At 41.4% G+C, this 24,153-nt stretch overlaps 2 protein-coding genes across 3 annotated transcripts; both read right to left on the bottom strand.

The window, feature by feature from the left end:
- Positions 1 to 440: 440 nt before the first annotated feature.
- On the bottom strand, positions 441 to 7,404 carry bsdc1 (BSD domain containing 1). 2 transcript variants are annotated; one of them, XM_046413272.1, is made up of 11 exons: positions 7,185 to 7,404; positions 6,795 to 6,849; positions 6,030 to 6,146; positions 5,724 to 5,891; positions 5,422 to 5,476; positions 4,879 to 4,994; positions 4,696 to 4,764; positions 3,940 to 4,023; positions 3,363 to 3,852; positions 3,111 to 3,214; positions 441 to 1,956 (listed from the first exon to the last, which is right to left on the bottom strand). In XM_046413272.1, the coding sequence occupies exons 1-11, from the start codon at positions 7,193 to 7,195 to the stop codon at positions 1,927 to 1,929; spliced, it is 1,299 nt and encodes a 432-aa protein (XP_046269228.1). In that variant the 5' UTR covers positions 7,196 to 7,404; the 3' UTR covers positions 441 to 1,926. The 2 variants fall into 2 exon arrangements, with proteins under 2 accessions (XP_046269228.1, XP_046269227.1); XM_046413271.1 differs by having other exon boundaries at positions 3,363 to 3,851; positions 3,936 to 4,023; positions 7,185 to 7,403.
- Positions 7,405 to 11,984: 4,580 nt separating this feature from the next.
- olig4 (oligodendrocyte transcription factor 4) lies at positions 11,985 to 12,761 on the bottom strand. Its single transcript, XM_046413995.1, has one exon. The coding sequence runs from the start codon at positions 12,759 to 12,761 to the stop codon at positions 11,985 to 11,987; it is 777 nt and encodes a 258-aa protein (XP_046269951.1).
- Positions 12,762 to 24,153: the final 11,392 nt, after the last annotated feature.

The raw sequence follows: 24,153 nt of genomic DNA, 5'->3' as shown, positions 1-24,153 counted from the left end.
GCCCACAGTGCTAAGTGTAAAGCCCCCACCCACAGACAGCTTTATTATCATGCATGGGGGCACAGATAGAAATAAAAACCCTCTATACTGGAATCTTCAAGAAGAAAATACTTCAAAATCAGGACCATTTCAGCGGTTAACATAAATTTGAGGAATTCCTTGGAACACTTGCATTTTTTATTGATTTAAAAGACCTGTTGTTTCCATGCAGCAGCTCTGCATTTTGGTTGCTGAACGCACACAGGGCTTTGATTTGAGCAAAGAGTTTTGGTATGAGTGGCGATTTCCGGAGCAAGGCTTGCACTGTAATTAAAGATATGCAAAGCTCCACTAATTATACTGTTTTCGTAGCCTAGTCTGGTTTGGACAGGCATGTCTGGTTTGTCGTATTTAGCAGAAAACTGGCCATACTGGATTATTTTATAATGCATGACACTAAATCCATTAGCCATGAGTCTTTTAATGACAATGATCATTTGAAAAATATAGTGAAATACTTGACTTAAAAAAAAAAAAAAGGAACTTGACAGCTTTGATTAGCTCAAAGTGTCAATCTGACGGGAATACACAGCCGAGAATTATAGACATGCAACACATCGTCAGAACACAAAAACCTGAAGAACAGCCAGAATACATACAACTCAACAGTAACCATCTGCACAATGTTTTGCATGTTATTGCACTAACATGCAATCCAAAGCACATAATACAATAATTAAGCATTTAGTATAAATATTACACCTCTAGGATTATTTTCTCTCAGTTACATTACAGATGATGGAAAAGGAAATCAGGAAAGCATGGAGCGTGCTCACGTTGCTCCTTGGTCTACTTTTGGTCTACTTGGCACTCTGCCTGCTGAGCTATTTCATTTCCAATACAGACCAGCAGAGAAACTTCAAACTTCACAGATTTGTCACATTCTCCTATGCAAGTAAATAACAAGAGAAGCTGTTCTTAACTTAGAGCCAAAGAATCCGGTATCATGACACCAGGACCAGTTTGAGTTCTCTTTATTAAGTCAAATGTGACTTAGTGAGTGATAATTAATGTCCCTCTACCCGATTAAGATCAACAGATGAACAACTCAAAGAAGTGAAACACTGAAGTGACAGAAAGTTACACATATAGAGAGGGGGAAGAACTGTGTTTCAGATGACTGACTACAAACAAAAACATTTGCAGAACATTATCACACTACTGTGTGTTTTACAAGGCCATATATCTAGAGTTGGGGGTGAATCCAAAATGAAAAATGCTCAATAAACAAAGGCCAACATACTTTTTCTCATTTTGAAGATTCACTTGCATAATAAAGATGAGAAATAAGGGGGCAAAGGTAGAATTATATCAATCAATCATCACCATTCAAAAATCACTTGCGAGTATTTCATCCTGGAAAGGTGACAAGCAGCATTAGAGTTTATGGCTATTTTGCAGCCTGCAGTTACATCATTGCCCAGCTTGAAATATACTTGCAACATACATGAAGTACTTAATGGCATAAAGAAAAGGGAAAAAAACAGCTCATCCCCTGCTGCAGTGAAACCTTCCATATTCTGACTTGTCACTTTGTCCTTAAGCTTTAAAGGTCAGAAAGATTTCAGAATCTGTCTCTCACTATTGGCGTGTGCTCTATAAGTCAGAAGTTACTCTAAGAAGTAGCCAAGACCCGAGTCGTTACGCTCACTAGTGGCCTATCTGCACTAAACTGACAGCCAAGAGAGCAGTCGAATTCTTATTGCCTAGGTCTTCCCATTGCGCTTTTCAACAGGTTTACCAATATGGTCCAAACCCGGTGGAAAATCCCCTACTGACAATCATGACATGGTGACAGTGTGGACAAAGAGTTAAAACACATCAAGCATGGTTCGTCTGCTGAGAACTAGCTTTAATGGCGGGACAGAGTTCATGCCGCAGTGGCTCTCAGTCCCAGTTCTCCCAGTCTTCGTCCATCTGGAAAATAATAAATTAAAAAAACAGGGTTAGTAAAACTTTCAAATTTTTTTCCCCCCAATTTAAAATATCGACATGGTTTTATTTAAAATTACACTTTTCCGGACTTCTGATTTTTCAGAGCATATCTGACATCTGAGTTCAGAAATGTAAAGATTCAGGTAGCGACTGAAAACAGCCTCTCTGCAAATTCAGCATTGGAAGTACTGTGTCCACATATATCCACAAAGTCTTCGCACACACCTTCTGATAACAAAATTTACATCACAGAGACCCTTGCAAACTCTGAGAGCAGAATTCCTACTTAAGCCTTCACCGTCTTGGAGATGTCAAACAACTGTACACAAGCTTTGCATCTAGCTTTCTTTTCCCATTTGGAATCATCGACCAGTTGGACTCTAGGGTTGTCAAGTCAGCCCTCAGAAAACTTTCCTTTATCTTCACTGTAGCTGTTTAGTCCACTACACTACAAGATGTCAGCTCAAAAAGTCACAGTATCTGTGCAGCCACCTTTGCTCATTGTGTCAAAGGAAATGACAAACAACGCAGCCTTGAAAATGATGAAACGAAGGAAGGAATGAGGAAGGAATGTTTCCTTGAGTAGAAATGACAATCTGTTTATTATTCTGATAACTAAAAAACTCAGTAATGCTCAGACAATCTTAATATTTAGGGATTTGTGATACTACTGTATGTATATATAATTACACAACTATTCGCAGATGCCTGGATTCAGCACAGTTATAAAGCCCCTGGGGCAGAGCTGTTTCTGGGGTTGTGACGTACAGTTGTAGAAGCAGCTTTGTGCAGGAGTGTATGTGCAGTTACATGTCATATTTCTTGCCCTGCTTACAACAGCATCAAACTCGTGCTCTCCCGCCCAGCGGTAAACATTTTGGCTGCACAGGCAGTCTGCTCCAAATACCATGAAAAACACTCTGCTTGTATAATCAGTTTAGTTTTAGAAATTCTGAATTTCATATTTTAGAAAACAGATTATGGGGGATAGTCTGTCAATAAAAACATCAGTTCATACTGTTTTTAGTTTTGCTCCATCCTTTGACAGACCTGGAAATTACCAACATCAAATTCCACACTTATCTGTATTGCATACCCTGTTCAGGTAAGTGTAACAATGATAACTTAACACTAACCTCTCCAGAAGCTTCTATTTTAGATAGTGCCATCTGGACTTCTTCTTCTGTCATGTCCAGGTCAAAGTCTTTCTCCCAGTCCTCACTCACATCGGTGCTGGACCCTAAAGGGAGAAAAGGGATACAGATCTTCAAAAAAATCTGTAACCTTGACTCTGCTGCTTCTTCTAAGCCTATTTAGTGGAAAACTCATAACCGCATCACTGAACTTAATCCTGTTTCGCACTGCCAACTGAAAAACAGTCATTCTACCTTTCTTGCCATTGTTAGAGGGCGTAGACTTCCCACTGTCAGAATTAAGCTCAAACACTCTCAGGTCCTGCGGCCCCTCCTCCTTTGCTGCTTCTGGTTTAGAGTTGGGGGCAGAAGCCTGCAGTGATGCTCCATCAACAGTGACCTCTGGCTGGGTTACAGCTTCCACTTGAGCCTCAACAGTTAAGTCACTCTTTCCACACCTTCGATCATCTTGCATCTTGACTGCTACATCTTCCAAACTAGCTTCTGTCAGTGTCTTGGCCAGCTCTACAACAACAGGCTCTGACCGCACTTCCACCTGCGTTGGCAGGCTGACGCTGTCGCTGCTGACCGAGAGGGTGGCGTCACGCTCTTCGCTGGGAGACAGCACGGGGCTCAGCACAGTCGTTCCTGTTCCTGTCAAAGTCGTGGGCAGCTGGGTCGAGCTGCTGTCCAACTGGGGTGCAAAGTTGAGATGAGATGATGACGTGGCACCAAGGAAGTCATCTGACAGTAACAACGGGAACACCAGTGTAAGAGCAGGTTTGAAAGCGTCGGTTTATTATTAATGTAAAAGTGAGGACAACATACCCTCCTCCTCCTCCTCCTCCCAGCCCAGCGTCTCTGTGTGTGTAGTCTGTTCTGCCCTTTGCTTCAGCGCCACTCTCCTTGCCTCCTCCTAGAAGACACACAAATTGTGAACTTTCAGTATTTTCAAAAATGAGTGTATCTCTAATTTTTTTTATAATCTACTTTCATAATGTAACTGCATGTTACTGTCACTATTCTTGAAAAAAAATGTTGAGGTGGCTAAAATTATTTGCCAGCTTTGTATAGTGGATTACAGGAAGGTAACGCTTAGCTCCCCAGAGTTGAATCAACACCTCTCTAACACAGCGTCAAAAAACAGAATGTGGTACAATCAGCTTCCTTTGTACAGTGGTATTGTACTTGACTGCATCAGCTCATTCTGGTGCTTGTATTTTTCCAGTTTTGCATATTTTGAAAGAGATCTGCTCTGGTTGGCATTTGAGTAACACGTGAGTAAAGTTTACTGTAATACTTACTGTCTAACAACTTTGTTAACACTGTTTTTTATTAAGATCAAATTGCAATAATGATAGTGTTAATAATAATAAGTGTTTCAAGATCATATAACACATAAACATGGCAGAGGGTGCCACTGGCAGAGACTTAAGACCTCAAACATGTTTACGTTTCCTACTTAAACAGTTAAAGTTATCGATCCAGTTGGCCAGCAGGTGGCATCCAAGACAATAAATTGGGGTGGAGGAAAAGGCTGATGTTGTTTAGAGTACACTATACTGTACATGTATAATAGAATGATTACCTGGTCCAGCTGGAAGACTTTGTAGAAATACCTCTGCCAGAATTCTGAATGGGCTACAGCTGCTGGTACCTGGGAATTAAAAAATATAAATGCCCTTATTTAGTTTATTTCACTTGAATGAATGTAATGTGAGTATTAGTTACAAACAGAAGGCTGTGCTCCGTATAAAGCAACAACACATACCATTTTAGTGTAAAGGGCTCTTATAGAGGGACTGCTGACCAAAAGCTCTGAGATTTCTCCTTTCTTATCTTCCAAATTAAAGCTGGACAGCCAGTTGTCAAACTGCTCTGGGGGACCTGGACAAAAATAACTTCTCATTAAAATATGATCAACACATACCAGAAAGAATCAACAAACATTACCCCTTTTTGAATTAAATAGTGAATTATCACACAAATCCACCTAACTAATAATTCAGCACTGATTAATAGCCCCAGTGCTCATTAGCACTCCAATCCTAATACTGTTTTCAGAATGGCAAACAAAAATGACTTGTAGTTGTGAGGGCAGCGACTGAAAATACAAAAACATAAGTGTAGCATAGACATTAGGTAATCTTAAAAGCAAGAATACTACAGTATACACAATGTGAGCATCTACTACGCACCTCAGAAGTCTGACAAATTAAATAAGACCTTACTTCAAACAAACTAGAACTAATATCAGTCTAACGTTCAGCCTAACATTGGAGACTGTGGACTACTTCAGTGGGTGCTGTCTTACCATCAGGTTCGTTGCAGTATGTTGCTGGGTCAGCTTGCAAGCTGTAGAGACGTGCCTGCAGGAAAAACATTCTTAGCCGTGGTGATTTTGTGTCCATATGCACGTCATGTGCTCACTATCAAAAACTAAACTTGTCATGAATCAACACTTTGTTCTTTTGTTCAACTGATTATTCACAAGAAGCTCTGCACAAGGATCACCCTTAGCTCTGTTGTTTTATCATTTACAAACTCATTGTTTGTAATACAGTCAGTTTTTTAGTAAAAGTAGTTCAAAGTAGTACAAGTATTTCTACTGCCCACCTTAGAACTGTCATAGACTTCTGTAGTTCCTGCTGGAGTTGCCACCAATGTGATTACATCACAGTCGATGGTTTTATCAGGGGGTGGAGCAAGCGTATCTGATATCACCCCTAAGAAACTAGAGAGGCTCTTCTTCACCTTTTCTGTGGTCTCAGAGGAACCTTCCACCTGGAATAGACAGGTTACATTTGGTGTTTAGCAACTTACACCCCAATTAAAAGGAAGACATGCGCATGACTTGGGTCAACTGAACACAGACAGGAGACACAATCAGTAACAACGAACATGCTGAAGGCTGCAACTTACTGCGAGCTTGTTTCTGACAGCTGTGGCCGTAGCCACAATAGAGCAGGCTGTATCTTGTTGCACAACAGTAGAGAACTCTGTCAGGTCTCGCTTTAGGAATTCCAAGGCCTCAGATGACTGCGAAGAAGAGAGTCAAATAAGGAAGAATCAATATCCAGATTCGACTTTGTCATATTTATTAGGAAATTCTCGCTTCAAGTGTGACACATAAAATCATAACATAAAAATAACACAAGAAGTAGAGTCAAATGCAGTTCAGATCAGTGCTCCATAATGATTACTGACGCCTGAGTTAGCTCAGGTCTTGAGTAACAGAATTCACCAACCTCCAGACGTAGTTCTCACAGCTCTGTAATGCTCCAGTTTCTTAATACAAGAGATACTTTGAGAACTGAATGGTTGAAACCTTCCTGTTTGTATGCTCAAGCTAATCCAGAAATGGGCCAGTTTTATCCTGCCTTCTGCCTTAACAATATTGCACAAATAGTTTTAACAGACAGAGGTAAATGTTCTGCCATTAAAATCAAAAAACGAATTGTAAATAAGGCTGTACAACTAGTTAGTTATTCTAGACTGGAACTTAGTTATTTGGAAAAATGTGCCTTTTCTCACTTAAAAAATGAAGACACAGTAGTGGCTGGAGTTAAAGAATGATATCTTAGAGCCAGATTAGACAAAACACTGTAGCGTTAAACACCGCGCCGCTATGAAAGATACAGAAAGAAGTACAAATTTCCAAGATGTGGCTGACTTTATGTGGATTACCTTCTCTTTGACGGCCTGGAAGCTCTGCTGAAGCCAGCCTCCCCACCATCCTTCTCTGTAGTCATACGGGACATTTAGAAATTAGGTGCTTCTCAAAATCAAACCAGCAGAGACATTTACACAACTTTAACAGCACAACTGCACGACCAACGCAACGCTATATTTATCAAACGCCCAAGAAGTGCATGGCTAGGCTAACGCTAGCTATGTTTTGGTAAACAAATGCACTTCCTGAACAGATTCCGTGAGCTGTGAAGTACGGCGTTTTAAGCTATTATACCAGATCGTATTAGACACATAACGCAATAAGGAACACAATATGTTAACGGTGTCGGTGCTTTATGCTATTTTGTTTTTAAAACAAAAAGTAATTTGCGAGTTGACTCTCACCCTTCAGCCATCTTCAGACGATGACATCATCAGTATTTACTGAACTCTAACCCCGGTAGTATGGCTTTGAAAAAATGCACACGTGATGCAATATGACGAATATATAAGTTACAAATAATCACATTAAAATATACAGAGAGAAGTCACTACTTTAAATACTGAGCCTTAACGGTTTGTAACCGGTAAATATTTTGCAGTCGTTGTGCTATCTATGGTGGCTGCGGAGGGTCACACCAGGCGTCGGCGCTAAAGACTGAGTGGCAAAAGGCACAATGCTGCTGTATACATGACCTCAGTGAGACAATGAATGGACTTTTATTGTTTTCCCTTGTTTGACTGTATTATGAGCAAAAGATAGTTTTGAAAATAGGTGGCACAAACAATTTAGCCACTTACAACAGATACAATGTTTCCAAAGCTCTTCATTATTTCTATTCCCATTCTTTACTTTAATAATTTCTTATCTTTATTGTATTTTACTTATATATCCAAATAAGACCGTGGAGCTGACCTTCCCTCCATCCAGGACCTGTACAGGTCCAGGGTCCCTCACATCGTGGTCACAAACTGTTTAAACTCCTTCCCCCTGGCAGGCGATACAGGTCACTGTCCAGCCGGCACAAACACAGCTTCTTTCCCCAAGCAGTCACTCTGCTGAACACTCTGAAATAGCCCCCCCGTCCTTACACTGGACAATGACACAATGATCACAAATGTCCTGCTCATCTACCTCATTTATTTAACCATACAGTATCATTATTATTATTATTATTTAACCATACAGTGTCATTATGTATTATGTATGTATTATAATAAATACACTGCATTGCACTGTATTTATTTATTTTTAAAATCGTAGTCTACCTACACTGTCATTGCACTATTCCACAGATTCACTGTTATTGTATATAGTATTTTTTTATTTTTTATCTTTATCTTATTGTATATAGTATCTTTTATGTACTAACTGCTATGTGTTTGTGTTGCACTTGAGAGCAAAATCTAACCAGAGTCAAATTCCTTGTTTGTAAGCAAACTTGGCCAATAAAGCTGATTCTGATGTTCTTCTGTGTAACACCACGTAGCATCCTGGAGGAACACTGTTTCAATTCTCTGTGTACTGCACATACATAGCTGTAATGACAAATAAAGCTCCTTGAATCCAGTTGTCAAAATTCTACACAGACAAAACCATGAGAGTCACGAGTAATCAGCACACAACTTCACACTGTGTGTGAAGTCAGAAGTTCTATACTTCTTCTGAAGAAGTATAGAAGAAGTTCGTCACATTTATAAAGTGAATGACCACAACCCAGTAACAAGCAAACAAGCAAACAGAAGACTCTCATTTGAAATTTGTAGTCCAGTGTAGGCACTGTTAAATTCTTAAATTCTCTGCAAAGCACTCTCTATATGTGATCATTGTACGAAAACAAAACAGAGCTGTGTGAAAGGAACCAGAAATCATCACTGGGTAAGAAAATGTATTCGGTGTTACCATCACACAGTTGGTAGAAGTGCATCAAAACATAGGAGGAAAAACTGCAGAGCAATGAGGGAGACTCACAACCCAAGCATATACAAGTTACTGTCTTTTAATTGAACCAGATTTAAGCAATAAGCAGTTTATGAAACGAAACAACTTTGCCATTACACTGACTAATCAGTGCTTAGCAGTTCCAATCTGAATCTCCTCATTGGTCTCCTCCTCTCAGTACATCTGTGGGTGTGCATGTGAGCGTATGTGCACACCATATTGCATATGCGCGTTGACCCCCAGCATCTGTGCTTTCCCCTCATCAGTATTCTGGGTGAAAAGGGGGTTGTAGCACAAAATGAAAAAGAACAGGCAACAAGCCTCTGGAAGTGTGTTCTGCTTTAATTGAAGTTCCCCTTTCTCCAGACGCTGCACAATGTGTGCTTATGTCCTCACAATATGTCTCCCCTGTCCATACCCTCCATCCCCTTAATTGGGTCTTTCAGTCCTCTAATTAACAATGCAGGCTGCACTGAGCCAAGTTGGGACAAGGGGTTCCTCTATTGATCAGTATTTGAAGCAGTTAACTTAATCCATCTGTCTACAAGGCTATGGTGTGATAGCGTCTGCATGACGTTTAATGCACAAAAGAGGAATGTGTGAACTCACCACTGTATCATTTGTGTTGTTTAAGATTTAGGGCTTTGAATTTCGTAACTTCTGCACATGCACTTGAACTATGTTGGATGTATGTAACTTTATCTGACCTGTGCATTTAGTTATGAGCTGTCGTTCTCCTCTGTCAAAGAATCAATTATACAATAGAAATTACAGTAGGTTTTTTTTTTTACAGCGTTTTATTTGTTCTAAGAATTTCAATTTTCTGCTATTACATATACCTCTACTTCATTATATTTTTCGAGGGAAATATTTTACATGTCTAAATAAAACATTGCAGTAATATCTCAACCTGTTTTCAGTGCACCTTTTTCATAATTCTGTTGACAGAACCTAGCTTATTCAGTCTGGTTTCAAGACATTTGTTTGTAGAGCATTTCTGTATGTGAGTTGAATAAAAACACATTTAAATATTGTTGCTGCACTGCAAAATGAATTTCAATGAAGTAATGTCAAAAATACCAGTATAAGATTGAGGTTTTCAAACTGCTCAGCACTTAATGAAGTAGTCACCTGTGATGTGACTTTTACATACTTTTATATTTTTCTAATAGTACTTCTGTGTTTCAACTCAGGTAGGTTTTTAAAGACTTTTTACTTGTGATAGAGTATTTTTACATTGTGGCATTAGTACTTTCTGAATCTGAATGTTTCCTTCTCCTTTGATAAAGTGACCATTTTCTCTATCACTGTGTTAAATTTTCAGAGTGACTTATGCACAACATTATGTCTCAAACCTGCCTAACCTGCCACTGCTGGTTAGCGTATGCTAAAGAGCACCGTGATGACAGCAGCAGCTGACCATAATGGCACACAGAGGACCTGCCCATATTGTATGATTTAAGAAGCATATCCATTACACATCACACCCACCCACCCACACACATGCACACACTTCAGACTACTAATGCCACACCGTGGGTTAACACCATCTGGTGCTGATCAGGAAACACCAGCTTTGCACAAGTCAATGTCTCTAATCATCTACCTAGTGCAATGGGAGGCAGATCCCCACTAATCTCCACAATGTGTTCTGCTTCCCATTCCCACCTGTGCCCCAATAAAGGGGGGCATGTGGGAGGACCCGCGGTCTCTGTGTCAAGGGACCAGGGACCAGGTGACGCTACAGCGCCGGTCCCCACGACAGAAGCTCCACCGCTTGGTTTGGATGGCAGCTGCTTCCCCCCACTGAGACATCCCACAGCTGACAATCCCCTATACTGTCAGGGGCTCTTTTCAGTGTCAATAGCCCCATATATTAGAGTTAACCGCCTTTGTGACGAGGGAGGGTGTCAGGCCTTTTGGCCCGACAGCGCTTGTTACCATGATGAAATGTAGATTGAATGGAGGGGGTCTGTGTCTCAGGCACGAGGGCTTGGACTCCCCGGCCTTTGTGTCCCACGCATGGCTATTGTTCAGACCCATTCAGGGCTCTCCAGAGGAGGAGATGGGGTAGGAGGGAGGTGGGTGAGAATGAGTTACATCTCTTCATTTCTGCCCTGATCTCAAACTCATCTGTCAGCCGTGGGAGGATAAGCATGTATTTTTCACGCTTGATTTGTTGCTAAGTGAAGGCCAGCCATTGTTGGGCTGTTTGACCAAATCATGTTCGTGGCACTCAGCGTGTATAATAGTTATGTTTGTGCTTTACTGGATTAATCATTGTTATGAATCAGCTGGCATTTGATTTTTAACACATTTGCAATAAATATCAATATGTGGAAAAAATTTTTACTGAACATCTGCAAGTTAAGGAAGAAAATCCTGTGTGCTTTCACAGAAACTTTATTTAGGATGACTACGTTATGTCCTCTGCTTTAATTTTACCCTTTGTGTGCCTAAATCCACATTCTTATGAGACAGAGACAAATCACTGGCCCAGAGCTAAGGACATGGCTGTGTCCCTCGCCTGCGTCAGACAAAAGTGACGCGCCTTCCTGGCGCCTGTGTCGTCCTTTCATCTCCTACACCCTGTTGAGGTGAAGATGGATGGTCCCCCGGCTCAAGAGCACCATATTCAGCCTCTTGTCTCATCCTTCTGTCCCTCTTTAGCTCTTTAGAGTTTAGTCTGGCCAAAGCTGGTCGGTAGTCAGTGACAGCCTTTTCCATATAACTATTTTTGCATTGCTCTCCTGTCATTTCTAGCACCCATAAAATCTCTTCTGTTTATAACAGATATTGTTTGTTTTTTTAAAAATGACTTGTTCAGACTAAACTACCTCTAATTCATAAAATGCAAGGAAAAAACAAGCGTGTATTGAATTAACTGAAACATAACATTCATGAAAAGAGGAAGACAAACAAGAATTATTATTATAACAAAGTTTTAATTTAGGAAAATAGATCCTGCACAAAAGGACACACCAGTTCAGTTTCTGACAATGTTTAAACATCACGGATATCCGATAAATTACAGTATTTACTATTCTGATAAAATCCCTAGTGCATTTAGAATATTTATGTATGAATGATGCAGATTAGATGAATGATAAAAAATAGCAGCAGTTTGCATGGCAGATGATATATACAGTATGTACAAGTTCTGGCACCAGCCATCAATTCAGCAGTTTGTTTAACAATCTTCTGTAAGCTGCTTGGCTCAGTGCATTGATCCAAACAGTAGAGGTCAGTTTTAAGAGTCCCGCTCACTTGGTCATAGACAGACTGTGTAATGTGGAGGTAGTGGTGGGCAAAGGCTGGCAGAGTGAGCAGGGGCAGGGCATGCCAGGGAAGTGCCTGTAGGAGCTGGTCAGGTGGAGTGGCTCCTTTAGAAGGCCCTGCACAGGAGCATGAAAACCCAGGAAGCTTGTGGACGGCGGGGAGTGCGGAGCCGGGGCTGCAGCTGTAGACGTGGTGTGGTGTGGGAGAGCTGAAGGCGTGCTGCCCACCAGAGAGTGCAGAGACTGGGCCAGAGGGTGCAGCGGGAGGTGGGCTGTGGGGGCTGCAGGTGTAATAGCAGGGTGGGCAGCTGTGCGGTTCTGGACAGCAGCACTACCTCCATAAACATCCCCCACCAATTTCTTCATCTCCTCCAAGGAGCTAGATAGCATGAGGATGTAGTTGCGAGCTAACAGCAAAGTGGAGATTTTCGATAGCTTGCGGACTGAAGGTCCCTGAGCATAAGGCATGACCTCTCTCAGGCCATCCATCGCCTGGTTCAGATCATGCATCCTTTTCCTCTCCCGACTGTTGACTTTCAGTCTCAGGTCTTGCACCTCGTCCTTGCTGAGCTCAGACCTGTTCTTCGCCTTACCACCCCCATTGCAGCGCTCATTCCTGGTCTGGATGGGCTCGTTTTCTGCTCTGTTTTCTCGGCAGTATGTCTGGAACATCTTGTTGGAGAAGAAGCTCCCAGCAGAGTCATCCACCACCAGGTCCGGGGATGAGGCACGGCTGCCAGTGGAGCCAGAGTCAGAATCCATCTTGGCTGAAGCAAAGGAAAGTCGGCACAAGTTGAAAACAGTCCCAAAAATACTACTCTGGTGGAGTTTAAATTCTACAGAAGCTTCCTAGTTCTTCAAGTTCCCTTTAATGTCACCACAATCTCAGTTCTGTTGGAGTTTGTGCTGTTCAGTCTGATGATCAGTCTGCCCACAGGAGTAGGTCTGTCTGAACTGTCACCCTCTGGGCCCACTGGAGTGTATTTATATGGTCGGCACAACAAAGGAACAATAAAGCCGCATAATGAGATATTTAGAGCCTGGGCCAATTGCAGAAGGGACACACTCTCACCCCCCGACTCCCTCACACCTCCTTCCTGCAGCCCCCACTTCAAGTACTCACACCCACGTTTAATGCTAAAGCCCCTACACATTAACCAAAACAGGGGCATGTTAACATGTTGTGTTAAGCTGTACACCAAGGAGTTAACTAGAACTATACTAAAACTTTCATTAAGGATAGTGGTGTAGTGGTGCATGTTGTACAGTACATGTAAGAACATCAAATTAGATCACTGAGTTCAACTGAGCAAGTCATCCTAATATGAAATCAGTTGAGATGTTTCATGTTTGATCCCTCAATTTAGGCTTTTTACTGACCATATGCAAATGTTAAAAGTGAAGTAAAAGTGCGACTGTGAGCCACAGATCAGCTCAAAAGCGAAAGAGACCACATTTTTATGGCCTATTCCATAATGCCAGATATATGATGCCTTAAAGGCCTTATTTACATATGGTATCCACGAGACACTCTAGAGAAAGGTATGAAGCACCATATGAGGTGCTTAAGCATGTAAAGAGTAGCGTTAATGGCAGACTAGGTACAATTCAACCAAAAGCTCAAAACAAAAGAGGTCAGATAAATTTGACTTGGCTCCCCAAACAGTCTGTGAAATCACATCACTATCACTGGAAGGGGGTCCTTCAACTGGGGAGGAGGTAGTTAAAATGATACTAAAGAGTGGGCCTGGCATTGTCTTTGCCTAAATTAACCGTAAAGCTACTAGCACTTTCTCAGGTTTTTCACACTTGCTTAAAATATTTTTTCTTTCTTTCTTTGTTTCTTGTGAAATGACAGGAACATGTCACAAACTTAAATAGACTGTATACTTCTGTATACCAAATAAGTAAAGCAAATTTACTACTGACGTGCAGTTCATTACCATGTGTTAATATTTTGTGGTTTAAAACACAAAAAATTAAAAAAAAAAACATCTCTCTTCTCCAGTATACCTGATGTTATTCTCTAGTTATTTTTGTCTGTCTCTCCTGGGTGGTGTCTGGGGCTGTTTCTGGTTTCCTAATTCAGCATTGATACTTTGTATGCCTGCCCTCTACCTTGACCACCTCACAGCAACTCCAGTACAGCATATGAACTTGGTGCTTTCATTCAGTGAAATAAACATTAAAGCTATTTTCTGTTGAAAAAATAGCTGGATATATTAACTGTATATATGTGGCCCAAGTTTGTTTAGTTGTGTTGTTTGTGCACATTGTGTGCAAGGCTCACATGTATAATTTGAGTGTGTGCTTTTGTGTGTGCTCAAGTCAGTATTGATGGACTTGCATTGACTCACAGTGACTAACAGTGGTCTGTACTTTACTGTGGACGTATTCTCAAATTCTCAAGAAAGCCTTCTCAAACACTGACAGACATGGATGTGCAGAAAGTTTGAGTGGAAATCAAGATGGCCCTCAGGACCCCCACCACAGCTCCATCAGGCAGCGCCTCAGGGTGCTTTAGCTCAGCCAAAATTCAGTGATATTATAATTGGGGAACTTTGAGAGCCAACATGGGTCATTTATTTGCAGCATATGGATTTTCCCATCGTTAGGCTTGGAGCCAAAATGGCTGCTGGACTATCCTTCACTAATTGGGCCAGGTCCTCATTAACTGTGTTGGACGCAATGATCCGGACTTCATTCTTTTCCAGTCTTTCAGACCTCTTAATGGCTGGTCCTGTGCCCCAAATTTCAACGTGTTCTATACACCTCTAAGAGAAAAATGCATCCAATAATATTTCTTTAATGGCCTGAGCAAATTATCCATAAAATAAGGAAAAAGTGTGCCAAGGCTGCTCTTAACTGTACATTATGTTAAATCAGTGAGACTGTCTCTCATATTAACTGAATTGGGATATGGCACATCACTAAGTAACAAGTAGCAACTGATGTGTATTAATAAAATCACAGAGAAGACATATACATGGATTGCTGTTAGGGTCTCTAGCTGAATAATGGGAATGTAATCAGTCCTTCTCTTACTCCATTATTGTATGTATGAGCCAGATAAATCCCATTCTCCTGCTCATTCTTATTCTTATTCATGTGTTTACAGAAGCAACAGGCCACACAGAGAGACACAAGGATCTCTGAGCTTTGTATTTTACAAATGAAAGCGTAGCCACCCTACATGTTTCTACATAATCCTTCAATTTTTAACCCTGCATTAAAGTGTTTGACTTTCTTCTCTGGATGCCACTTTATCCAATTCAAGAGCTGTGTGACAGACTTTTCTTAGGCTTTAGAGACCCCCTTTCTGCGGCCTCAATGGGTGCACTCAAATGAAAGTGCTCAGGTGACCAGAAAATGAGGGCATTATCACAGGCATATGCTTGTAGCAACAGAGGATCAGGCTAGATTAGTGCCCATCATGGCTCAATAAAGTGCAAAGCTGAAGAGCAAACCTGTACTGTGTACCGTAAGGCTTCCCTCTCTCTCTGCTGGTCATTGTTTAACAGGATCAGTGACTTGATCTTCTGTACACACACTGAGCATTAATCTGGGCATGTGGTCAGGAGCATTTCCCATAGAAGACACAGAGCAGCCTTTGTTTACCACAATTTTTCACGAAGTCGCTTGGATATCGAGGCTCTGAGATCAAGATCATAGCAGGAGAGGCGATCAGAGGGAGCAGATATGTGAAATTAGTTTGGTTTGCTTCATCTATGGATCTAAACATTTTCCTCTGAGTACCAGTGTCTGAGGGGAGAGATATAAAATTGTTTCACAAAGTGTCTGAACGGGCCTACAAGTGTTTCTGAGAACAGGGAGTGCTGCCCTTTGTTATCTTTCACCACTGGGACAAACTACTCAGTGATTTATTCATTTACACTGCCTGAAACAATTGCATTATCTCGGCCACAGCAAAAAGACACAAAGGCACTATGAAAATCCCCTAGGATGTTTATGAGTCACTAAAGAGTCCAATAACTTTCCCCTTCATCTTTAAGCAGCCATGAAGGGTTGCATGCTGTGGAGGGCTGCAGGGCGAGGGGAGTCGGGAGGGGGATGCAGGTCCAGGGAGAGATGCTGATTATGGGCAGAATAAAAGGAGTCCAGGCTCTGTCCTCTGGAGCTGAATGGGGCTTGGTCAGCAGGCTGTCCCATACACTGGCCTGCTCCATGCTGCTAAAACTTCATAAATTACCCCACAATTACCCTGGAGGGATGCTGAGGAAGGAAAGACAGGCAAGAGGGGGAGGCAGTGAAAGGGGAAAGAGCAGAACCGGTTGCCCAGCAGACCGTCATCAGGAGGTAGAGAGCCCAGGTCCAGATGTTAGCCTTCAGGTTGCTGGGATCCAAATGATGACATCATGCTGAAGACTGTCATAAGGAAGATTCACATCTTAATACAACTCTGCTTTATAGGGTTAATGCTCTTAAATGCACCAAAACATTTCAGTTTACATAATTTTGGTTTAAGTATTGATTGGTATCGATATTTCGGCCCCCTCTCCAGTACAAGCAAGGTAAATGGAATTTTGTTTGTTGTGGTCACAGCATTGAAAACAGATCATTCTTTTATGAAACAGTCTCCTTAGTTACTCTGGATAATCCGCGGGACAGGCTGTCAACAGTTTTCAAAAGGACTAGTATTTACAATAAAAATAGTGTGGTCTGTGAAAGCAGAGAAGAGCACAAATAAAAATCCATTCACCACCAGTATATTGTTGCTAATACCTAATGCAATTGCTAATGCTAATGCAAACTCCATGGATAGATACCACAAGAGTAAGTATGTTTGCTTTAGGTTATTTGGAGGAACTGCCCCTTTAAACAGATGCTATCTTCTTGTTTCAGAAATTGTGTGTACAATGATTTGAATTTAGTTAATTACAAGGAATGGTATACAGATGCATACAGATAATTGTATGAGTTTGTATACTTGTGGAATATCAGGAACATAATTAAAACAGTTTATGTGGCAAATCCTAATCAATCTAAACGGCACACACACATGCCTTCAAGCCTATACAGATGTACACACTTACACACAACACACACACAAAGTGTATCTGTTCAGCATTGTGCTGGTCACACTTTTGAACAGTTGGCTGCTCACTGGTGCGTGGGGGTGGCTTTGTGTCGGCGGTCTGCAGACTTCTGCCGCTCTGTGCCCCCCCATTCCATCTCCTCCATCCCCCCTCATCTCTGTGTCATCCAGTGTGATAAAACAAGGGACCTGCTCGTCCAATAATCTCCCTCCCCGAAGCCCAGGCACGACTCCTGCCTTTCATCAGCACCATTGTTTCAGTCTGTTACCTCTGCATGTGCTCCTTCACCACGGCAACACACACACACACACACACACACACCCTCCTTCATCGCTGTCCCATCTGGGGATAGGTCTGCCATGTGTCTATTCATGAGGGTGCCAGCGGCAACACCACTGTATGGGGAAGGTACATGATGCTGTCCTTTTGTGCAGGGCTCAGTACTCAGCTACTTACCGCTGACCCCGAGGTCACCGCACACAATAACGTGAGTGTTGGTGGCCACTGGCTAGCCTCATTGGCTCATGATTGACGAGCTGATCAATGGCCAGTATGAGTGTGTGTTCACCCACATGTGTTTACTTTCAATACAGTCTGCGCAGGCCCATTGAATCAAGCGTGTCTGTTTTTTAAGTAATGGCCCTTTGAAAGCATCAGACTAGTTAGTGACACACAATTGACTTCTTTGCCTTTTAGCTTGATGTAGTGAAATGAATAACCGCAATTTAGTTCAATAGGCACATGCCTGTCTGTCTATGCTTTACTGCTATTATTCTCTGCTTTTCTAATTTTTGTATCCTGTGTTTTCTTGTATCTCAGTGTAAAATTCTGCCATAGCCCTTCAGTCAGTCATTTTCATCTCATCATCCCTCTGTTTCTGTCTTGCTCTTTTGCTGCCCCACCCCTTTCTTTTTTTTCATAGGCACCCACACACATTCATTCTATGAGTCACCCAAAGGGCTCAGGTGGACGATTATGGACGCACATTAAACCTTAATTCACATATGGTTGGATCTGAATGCTGATGAGGAGATCTGCTCCTGTGGCACATTGTCATCCAGTGTCCAACATGGCTGAAATATAGATGGAGCCTACTGCAGATCTGTAACTGTTTCCCTTAGGACTGATTGATGGAAAGGAAAAAACAAAAAAAGCAAAACAAAACACAAGCAATATGAAGCGGTGCTGTTCCTCTCTGCTTTGCTGACAAAAAAACAGGCCATGACCCTGTAGTTTATAGACCTCCTGTTGTTTAACTAGTGGGGGAAGAAGGGTGGGCAGTGTTCTTGATAGAAGATATAAAACACGCTAGGCTTTGTTCAACAGGGATTTTAAATAAACCAAGATTCCCATGGCTGCAAGTGAATAGCAGCCAGGAGAAGCCTGCCAACCTTTTAATGAAAACATTTTTACATGCTATGTAAAGCACTGCTGTAATTAACAACATAGTCACTCCCATTACATTTATCCTTTTATGCCACTGGGTTTGTAAGCATGCAAACCAACTAACTAATACTAACCAAATTAAGCCATTATTGCTATGTCAAATCTTCATTTGTGGTCTACTGAAGAAATGCAACAAGCCAGAAAACAACAAGATAAATATTTATGTTTTAATCAATGATGATTGAATAGACAATATGAATTATAGCTCTACCACAGCTCTTGATTATCACTGTGCTCAGTAAATTAAATAGAGAATTTATGATAGTCAGTTAGCGTTCATCAAACTAGAAATACTGTTTAAATGAGTGACAACCACCCAACATGATTTTTTTTCACTTTCACAGTCTTCAGACTCCAGTGCTGACTCAAATCATATCACTCAAGACAAAAAAAAAAAAAAAAAAACAGTTTTCTCTGGAGCCACCAAAGCCTTTATACAACTTCTCGCATGTGCAGTAGCACTTCCCAGGACAGACAGAAGTGTAAGGACAACTTCACATTTTTATGCTGGTCTTAAAACAATACTGATGTGTCCATATGTGCACTGAGAAACTTATTGGTCAGTTTAAATGTTTTATTTTTCAGTGCTTGCTGTGACGTGATCTATTTTCAACATAAAAATGCATTTCCGAATATCTCAGCGTCCTGATTTAATATAATATACTAGGTATCCAAAAGAGTTGTGTTTTTAGGGCAATATTCACCTCTTCGTGTAACTAGCCTTCTACTGAAGCTCAGAAAATACTCTCCAGGGAAATGCTCTATGCAATAAGATGAAAGATGATTGCGAAAAATATCCACTTGATCTGACTGAAGCTCTGAAAACTCCAAATCTCCCCTTCATTTGAATGTGGGTAGTGTGCTTAGGCTGCGGTGTTGCAGAATGCAGGGGATGCTAAGGAAAAAAACTAATGGCCCAGAAAAACGCACAGTTGAAGCAGAAGCAACATTTGGACAAATGCATCCGAATTCATGTTGTTGTGGCCAACCAGCTAAGATGGTGATCAGATTTGCTGGTCAATAGTTAATTCATGAAATGCTAAAAATGTTGTCTACTACTATTACATTACTTACAGTGGAAATTTTCATCTTTTCTTATAAGTACTGGTGGACTGGCGGTGGTGAAACACAGAATGGCTAAATGCATATGCACATTCTGAGGTTTGCCACATTATTTCTGTTATGTTGCCTGGTGTTTCAAACAACACTGTGCAGCCAGGAGACCAGGACAGGAGAAGAAATATTTAGCAAACTTGGAGAGAGGATGGAGAAAACTTCTGTGGAAGAGTTGTTGCTTCTAAACCTGGAGCCAAAAAGTGGATGCAATCCAGGTGTGGTTCATAAACCAAACCTCTCCTAGCTGTGTTCTCCTACACCGCTGCACAATGCTGTACTAATCGCTGCAGCATCTGGTTTGGTCTGAATGCAGCCTAAATCAGTTTAAGTAAGTCTCATATCAGCTTTGACTCAACTATGGAATTACAATTGTATTAGAAAGGGGTCTGTTCATATATCTTTATATATTTCTTTTATCCCTGCACACATTATAATTACACTATTGATGTTATTTTTAAAGTTTTCTACTGGTGCTCTTATTATTTTTATGTGGTTGCCAAGCTAAGTGTGGTTATTTCTAGGTTTTGCATTAATTAGAGATATTATGCAACATTTTTTTTAAGCAGTCATGACTTAAACTTTGGTCAAATTTAATTGTATAGCACCTTTTAAACATAGAGGTAATTCAAAATGCTTTGCATAAGGTGAAGAAGTGCATTCGAACAACATTAACAAAACACACATAAAAATGAAAAATAAAAATGAACAAATAAATACAAATAGGCGAAAATAATAAACATTACAAATACAGTCAAAGTGCGGGAATATGTCTCATCAAAGCAATATATCATATTATATTATCATCCTCATAACTAACAAACTATAACAATAATGGTTTTACTTCACTCTTCTAGCATATACGATACACCATGACAACTGAATGAGGCTGATGACACTCAATATTAACTAAGAACACCAGTGATGCTTGTGAGCTGCCACACTAAACCGCTCTCGTATGGCTGCCATACAGGCCCAGTGTAGGTTTACAGCACCTTTGTTATTGATATCATTCTTTGTCTCACTTTTCCTGTGTGAGAGAAGCACAGGCCTCTAAGTTTGGCCCAACAAATCCTGCCCTGCTGAGTGCAGCATTAAATATCAATACATGTTTACGAGGGCCCGTAAATACTTGATACAGAGAGGAAGGGATGAAAGTGAGATCCAAGTGGTGCATTTCTCCCATGTTCATGGGGAAGGAGAGCAGTGGAAGAAAGGAGGAAAAAATGAAAAAGTAAATGGTTAGGAATATAAAAAGAACCCATATCCTTTTGGCTGAAGTTAATGTCATGTCATAACCTAGTTCTATATGTTGTACATTTTTAATTTTCAGCAGCCATTAATTTATTATTTTATTCATGTTTACCAAGCACTAACACTGAACACATCATTTTAGGTTTTCATCCTTCTTCATTTTCCATATAATCTGCTATTCATGATGTGCTCATTTCAAAAAAAAGATTTAAGGACCAGAGAGTAATAAAGCAGATTTAAAGGCAGCGTACGTAACACTTAAACAAAAGGTCCCGTAAACATACAGCTCTAGTGACTGTGTGGCAGTATATTTGGGGGACAGTGGGTAGGAGGGGGTGAGCCCCAGCTCTGGCCTTTAAAAGATTAACCCTGAGCCCACAAAAGCACAGGGGGCTATGGGGCCAGGCAGGGGCGTGAGTGGGCTGCTCACTGGTTAAACATTGGCTCTCTTGGATCTCCCGTCATTGTCTAGTTAGGAGCTGTACCAGAGCCCCTGTTAGCAGCGCAGACACATATCTTGGCAGCCGGAGTGAGCCAATACAAAGGCTGTCGATGCCCGAAAGGCAAAGATGGAGATGTATGGGTCCAGGGTGGGGTACTCGCCATGTGGGGCCCGTGGTCGTAAAGCCCAAACCAGGACAGATTGGACAGCAGACCCCCACCCGCCCCCCCGATCCTCTTCTTTTTCTGTGTTTCTGGGCTCTGACAGTGATAAACGGGACACACAGCCTTCCAGAACAACAAACAGACACTGCCTCATTTCCCCAATGTGGGCGAGGGCAGGCATAAAGGAGGTGCCATCCCATTAGAGCCTGGGCTCAATGCTGCTGAGGTTGAGGCAAAGAGAGGGGGGGGGCATTTCAGTGATGCACAGGGCCACTTGACCAGGGGCCCCCAAGCAAGATAGCTCTGCTGTTTTGTTTTCCCAAAAAAGTGTCATAAAAAACTCTCCTTAATTGGTGCTCCATAAAATTAGCATCTCCAAGCTGATTAGATTTCCTCTCTCTTCAGTTACTATTGTGTCTCTCAGTGACCCCATCCCTGCCATTCACTTTCAGTCCTTTCACAATTTTATTGGGCATCAGAGAAAGAGGAAACTCATGTAAGATTGTGCCCTTTGCCCTCCACTGCTCCTCCTCCCATTTGAGTTAACCAAGTCTATCCTGCCTTTGAAACAATCGCCTTCTGCTCCCTCTGAAAAGTAAACTCATGATAATACATTGAATGTTGTTATGTTAAACTGGCCAGAGGGGATGCCTTCAGTGTCATTTCACTTTCTGGTTTAGAATCTGTGCAATACTTGCAGTAAAAACCACTGTGTTTCTTGCTTATTTATGGTGCAAGACACATGCCTTTTTGTCCTTCCCTAACTTCAGCAAGACAATCTGAATAAGCATGGGGGCTAGAGCGAGTGATTGAAAATGTGTCTAAATAGATTAACCACACTTCCTGACTGTAGAGTCATTGTGTCTTGTAAAATCTAGATTACAAAAAAGTTTTTCCCCCAGCAAAACCCTGTTTATAGACATGTCAGAGGGGCACAGACTGAAATATAATCCCATTAACTTTGAATGGCAAGTCTATTACTCTGTTGCATAATGTGTCTCGCACGGCATGGATAATCTCCATCTTAGTGGAAATGGCGGTGAGATAAAGGGATCTGTGATGCCTTGACATCTTTATGGATGGAGTAATATTGTCGGTGGGACCATACGCTCTACCAGAAAATTTTGAGCCATCTACTTCCTCCGATCTAAAATGTCATCTCGTGTGAATGATCCTTGGCAAAATTACTTTTTTATAGGTCGTCATCTCATTTTTCAGGATAGATCTGTCTTGTATATTTTGTTCAATATAAAGAAAAAGTGGGTCTTAAGAAGGAAAATTTGAGAACAATAAGGGGTCATTTATGCATTCCTTTATTATGAGGATTAACAGAAAAATACAGTTTATGCATAGTTTCAGAACAATAATAATAATAAAAGATAACCATCAAATTAGCTGATAGCACAAGAAGAATAATGATGGCTGTTTTACTGTGTGGTTCATTACTAGCATCACAATTGATCATGCAGATCATGCAAGTATTTTGACCTTAAGGATGGTAATAATAACAACAATATCAGATTCATTGCAAACTCCAAATCTCCAAACTGATATAATAACATGAGTCAGGTAGGTCAGAGTGTTATCCGTGTGTCGTGCAGCAGTGGGAGGGACACGAGGGGGGAGACACAGGAGGGGGGGCACTGTAGGGGGGTTTGCAGCCATTGACATACGCATATCATGGGGAAAGTGAGGGTTAAAGAGTGGGAACGTACCCGGACATTGTGATGCAAAGGGCACAGGAGGGTTAAACCAGGTTCCACTCGGCCCCCCGACCCGCGATCTCTTTGATGCTGCTGCCTTCAGGACGTGGGCCTCTGGAGGGGCTCAGTGTGGCGCAGCCCTGGGACCGGACCACTGCCACGGAGTCAGCAGGATTCAGAGACGTGCCTTTGTCCCCAAAGAAAATGTACGTGGCTTTGGGTGGGGCTGGGGTAAAGGTCACATGCAGGGATCACGGGGAGAGAAGGGTGAGATCAAAACAAACAGACTGGGGAAACATATCGGATCACTTTCTCAGACACTGGTTGGTTACGTTATGCGTGGACACTGTCTTGCTTTTAGAACTGGTCATCCAACATGCCAGTGGGAGACTGTGAGAGCACCATAACATAAAAACTAGCTAAAAACTAAAATCAGTAGAAAAATAGTGACGGCAATAGTGAGGTACACTCTGACAATCAGTGTAAACTGCTGAAATGGCTTTTTTTTTCAAATAGGTAACCATGTTAGTTTTAACTGAGTTACAGACAAAAGACAAATGATGCATATTTGTGCTGTTTCAGGTTTGTGTTATGATGATGCACTCCTTTACATCTGCAGTGACAGACAGAGAGAAACCATACAGGTTAAATATCACACTCTCAAGACACAAAATTGATCAAAACTGGAGATCAATACTGCCAGCTGTGTGGATGTTGGTACTCTATTATGCATGCTGTGGCATCACAGCAGCAAAGTCCTTTGCGGAAGAGAAATCTCACAGCGTGTCCTCTGGCTGTCAGATGGGGCCAAAGTTAAGAGAGTTTACAGAGAATAATATCTGCAGTTTATCTTTCCTAGAACTTCACTTTATTTGGATCGATATTCGGTCTTAATCTTTCACTTATTTTGCATTATGTCCTTGACTATAGATTTCTGATGCTCATTGTCATGCAAACCAAAGTTCCACTCAGATA

The sequence above is a fragment of the Scatophagus argus genome, chromosome 15 (assembly GCF_020382885.2).
Source record: "Scatophagus argus isolate fScaArg1 chromosome 15, fScaArg1.pri, whole genome shotgun sequence".
Taxonomy (NCBI): domain Eukaryota; kingdom Metazoa; phylum Chordata; class Actinopteri; family Scatophagidae; genus Scatophagus; species Scatophagus argus.
Note: the sequence above shows the minus strand (reverse complement) of the source record. Positions and strands in the feature narration are given on the sequence as shown.